The following is a 4,447-nucleotide window of genomic DNA, read 5'->3' on the forward strand; positions in this document are numbered from 1 at the left end:
CCAGCCACTCGTCCCAGCGAGGCAGAGCCGGTGGCAGCCGGGAGTGCTGGGGTGATCCAAGCCGGCATCGTGCACCGCTGCTGCCTTCGGCTGGCAGCTCCCACTCCGCCCCGGGCGCAAGGCCTTGGCAGCCTGCAGGCCAAGAAACCTCCAGGGAATGGCATTTCCACCCCAGCCCCTGGAAGCCCAAAGGTGGGCGATGGAGCGGCGCCGCGCTGCGTGCCGTGACGGGTGGGCGCAGCCTCTCCGCAGGGATGCCAGCGGCTTCTCAGCTGTTTAACTGCTTCCCCGCAGCATCCTGCCGAGGCGGCTCTGCCTCTGTTGTACAGAGCAGGACGTGCAGGATGCTGCTGCCGGGTCCTCCGCTGTCAGTAGGCTCAGTGGAGGGGCAGGTGGGTAGCTCAGGGCCAAAATCAGCTGGATGGTTCTTATCTCCTGAGGGAGAAGACTATCTTCTCCCTCCTTCTGTTGGCTGTCTTGGCTCAAACTTAAGAAGGTCTCAGTCCTAGATGAATGCAGATACCCAAGTGGACGCAGCACAGTGCTTCCCTCAGGTACAGGCTCTGGAGGCATCTCGGGGTGCCATAGGGAATCGCACCCCTGCTGCGAGCTGATACGTGCAGGTACACGTTCCTAAGCCAGCTCAAGGAGAAGGGCGAATGGATTTCCCCCAAACACCTTTGTGTGAACTGGCTGCAGGCAGCAGCTGGCGGTGACGGCCCGTTCGTGTGCTGCAGGTGTCGTGCATGTGGGATGAGATCCTGTGGCTGCGGCAGTGTGTCACCGTCTCCCAGTCATCCTGTTCCTGCATCCTGCAGACACGCTTCAAGATGCTGCTGGCCATCTCACAAATGCAGGTGAGGCTGGGCCTGGGGCGGGGAGTGAGTGCTTCCTGAGGGCACTGTGGGCCAGGTTGCCTTGGGAGCAGCACGTGTGTGTGCCGCACCCCCAGCTCTGCCAGTCCTGCCCATGGCTGAGTCGGCAGCAGGATGGGGTGCCTCTGCCATGTCCTCCCTGCCAGGACCCTGGTCGTGAGGCAGTGGGGCGTCAGGCTTCATGGCACTCTTGTGCAGAGGGTCTGGGGGCTGTCAGTGAGTGCTTGTGGGGTAGGCTGCTTTCCAGCAGGTGGAGGGGAGACACCCCCCAGTCACCTTCTGGCTGCCCATATCCTCAGAGTACAGTGCCTCAAGGATGACCCCTGACTTGCTGCTTTCTCCTGCCCCCCATCCCATCGTGCAGGGGCTGCTGGGCATCCAGGACCTGGGGCAGGTCTTCTTTGAGCCTGTCAAAGACAAACAAGGCAACATCCTCATCGTCACCCTGAAGGAGGTGAAGACCAACCAGACCTTTGAGAGTGTCCGCTGGGTTCCCATCTGCAAGCTGCAGACCAGCCGCAAGTCCGTGTCCTCCCTGGAGGAGCCCACTGCTCTGGACACACTGCTCATCTCCATCCAGGTACTGCACCGGGAATTGCAGTGGGCTCCTTTGCAGAACTGTCAGTGCTTTCTGCTCCCCCTCGGACTGGGAAGGCCACGGCAGAGCCTGAGCTGAGGGTTTGGCCCTGGCTGCAGGCAGAGGGGGAGCAGAGCCCAACCAGCCTGCAAAAGCCCTGTTGCTTTGAGGGGTGGCAGCAGGCTGGCACTGGATTCATCCCAGCAGCACCAGATTGTGCCTGCTCTGCTGCTTCCCTTTGGCTGGCTGGGCTGGCTCTGCCACAGCAGCCAGCGTGAGGGCAGGAGGGAGCCTGTTGTGAGGACTCGCTCAGTCCAGCCCTGCCTTTCTCCTCAGGACAAGCTGGCTTACCACCAGCAGAGCAGCCATGCCCTCTCCCCGGGCCTCTACCTGGGCTACTTGAAGCTCTGCAGTGCCGTGGATCAGATTCGAGTGCTGGTGCCGGAGCAGCTCCCCAACATCCTGTGCCACGTCAAGATTCGCTCCAACCCCAACATTTCCAGGTGGGGCTTGCAGGGCAGCTCACCCGGGGCAGCCAGGCTCCTCAAGCACCCATCACCTCCTGCTTCTGCTCCCAGGCTCCTGGCAGCAGCATAATATTCCCTCCCGGCCCTGCTGCCTGGCATGCCTGGTGACCGAGAAAACCAAGGTCCCCCTCTACCTCTGCACGTCCCACATCCCTTGGGGTGCTGCACTGCCTGGGGAGGAGCAGCCCAGTAAACAGCTCTCACAGCGAGTGCATGTTCAGGTCCACCCCGAGCTGCTCCCTCCTGCATGTGCCTGTCTCTCTCTTCTCCAGGGAGGAGTGGGAATGGCTGCAGAAGATGGCCAGCGTGGAGGAGCCTGTTCCTGCAGAGACAGAGGCTGAGACCTCCCAGAACCACTTGTTTCAGGAGCTCCAGGTGGCCATCAAGGAGCTGATGACCCTGGTCAACATCCCATTGCAAGAGGTAGGAGTCAGTGCCGAGGTCTGGGGAGGAGGAAGGGGAAGAAGCCATGCAGCACTGTGCTGGTCACTGCAGCAGGTACGGCCCTGCAGCGCCTGGTCCCTCCTTGGGGGCCCGAAGCCTAGACTGGGTGTTAGTCCTGTGCAAATAGAAGGCAAGTGGTGGGCAATCAGCATCAGAGGCACCTGCCTGCCCAGGGAAGGTGTCCACAGGAGCTGTTTGTCTTACCCTCACTTGTACTTCTGAAGCAGAGAAGGTGAATCTGGGTTTGCATTATTGCCTGCTGTGTGGTTTGGTCCTGGGCTCAGCCCTTGCAGCACGAGACCGGCCCAGCTCTGTCCCTCCAAAGCAGGATGGTCTCTGGGCAGTGATGGGACAGAGCTGCAGCCCCCTAGGACAGACTGCATGAGGAGAAATCCCTCCTCCGCCGTGCTGAGTGTTCGCTGGGAAGGTGCCCCCCAAGCCCCAGCTCCAGGCGCGTGCTGCTGGCCGGGCAGCTGTGAGGGCACCTCTCTGAGCAGGGCTGAGACCAAGGCTGGTGGCACTTCTCTGAGACCCTGTGGTAGTGACTTTAACCAGTAGTTCACAGACTTTTAGGAGAAGTAAGAGAGAAAGATGTGTGCGCAGATTATGCCAGAAGCAAGGAGCCCCTGCCTAGGGGCAGTCCATGAGGACTCCTCTGCAGACAAGGACTCGGTGAAGGGCCCACCAGGCAATGTTTGCAGCTCTTACCTGCAGTGTCTTTTTGCAGGCCAAAGATTTCCGCCTGTATAGCCAAGAGGTGCTGGACTTTGGGGGCCAAGTCTCCTTCCTGCTGCTGCTTCCTCCGTCAGACGACGTCTGCACTGCTCCGGGCCAGAACAACCCCTACACCCCTCGCTCCGGCTTTCTCACGCTGCCGCTGCAGATCTTCGAGCTAGGTGAGGAGAGGGGACATCCAAACCCAACCTTGCTGGTCTCCTGGTCCCGAGACCTCCTGAGAGCTGGGACGGGCAGTGGGGTGGGCTGGAGCTCCCTCATCTTTCCCAGAAGAGGAGGGATGGAGGGGGATGCTGAGGGCTGTCCAGGCAGGCTAGAGGGCAAGCACTGCCTCCTCCCTGTGTTGGGTGAGCAAGGAAGAGCCTGTAGGCCATCCATAGCAAGGGACCTGATATTTTTCATTCCCCCCTCTTGTTTTTATCTCTCCCCAGTCCACTTCTTCACATACGACCGGGAGTTCATCATCCAGTACTGCCAGGTGTCTGCCCTCCTGGAGCTGGAGTCGCTCCTCTCTCAGCAGAGCCTCAGGGAGGCTTTCTCCGATGCCGAGCTCTCTACCGCAAAGCAGAGGCACCAGCAAGTGCAGGACTACATCCAGGTAGTGGGAGCGTGTTGGGAGGGAGCCAGGCTCAGTGGTGCCCAGGGGCCGTGGCCAGGACAGCCATGCCCGGGATGAGCCACAGGAGCATCCTCACCAGGGTTGGTGGCGGTGGCCCCGGGGGGTCTCTGACATGGCAGACAGGCAGGGCTTTGGCTAGAAACTTCTTACAGCAATGATCACATTAAAAATCACGCTTAGAGTGCCGGGGGCTCCTGCTCTGCAGGTCCCCAGCTTGCTAGGAAAGGTCTGGGAAGTGCATTTTGGGATGAAAAAACACCCAATGCTACCCCGTTTCCCAGCACTCCGGCCTGCAGCAGGCAGGTCCTGCTGAGCTGGGAGCTGCTGGTGGTCAGAGCAGCATCTTCCCACCTGAGAGCACTTCCTTGGGATTGCCTGACTCAGGGCTTCCCCCAAGCTTTCTCCTCTTGGGAAAGGTTTGTGGAGACCCTGTGTTTTGCTCTGGGGCTTTGTTCTTGTTGTTGTTCACTTTTTGAAAGGGATCCTCCTTTTCCCATTTTGGCAGCAAATGGAGGAGATCTGGCGCGAGATGCGCTGGATTATGGATGCCTTGCAACACGCCCGGTACAAGCAGCCCTCCTGCGGGATCTCTCTCAGCGGCTTCCTCAGCGAGGCTGGCAGTGCAGTCAAGGAGAAAACCCGATCCGCCTTGTCCCACCTTGACTACCTT

At 60.2% G+C, this 4,447-nt stretch overlaps 1 protein-coding gene across 1 annotated transcript in view; it reads left to right on the forward strand.

Moving 5' to 3' along the window:
• LOC104506002 (ankyrin repeat and fibronectin type-III domain-containing protein 1-like) overlaps positions 1-4,390 on the forward strand; it is a gene marked incomplete at both ends in the record, with an annotated part of 15,888 nt that extends 11,498 nt beyond the window's left edge. Inside the window, 7 exons of the mRNA XM_010146795.1 lie at positions 738-857; positions 1,240-1,455; positions 1,789-1,955; positions 2,252-2,402; positions 3,151-3,319; positions 3,590-3,756; positions 4,283-4,390. Of these exons, the coding sequence (XP_010145097.1) occupies positions 738-857; positions 1,240-1,455; positions 1,789-1,955; positions 2,252-2,402; positions 3,151-3,319; positions 3,590-3,756; positions 4,283-4,390 (1,098 nt within the window). The remainder of the gene's footprint in view (positions 1-737; positions 858-1,239; positions 1,456-1,788; positions 1,956-2,251; positions 2,403-3,150; positions 3,320-3,589; positions 3,757-4,282) is intronic.
• Between the last annotated feature and the right edge of the window lie 57 nt (positions 4,391-4,447).

This window comes from Eurypyga helias, unplaced genomic scaffold (genome assembly GCF_000690775.1).
Source record: "Eurypyga helias isolate BGI_N326 unplaced genomic scaffold, ASM69077v1 scaffold20212, whole genome shotgun sequence".
Lineage (NCBI taxonomy): Eukaryota > Metazoa > Chordata > Aves > Eurypygiformes > Eurypygidae > Eurypyga > Eurypyga helias.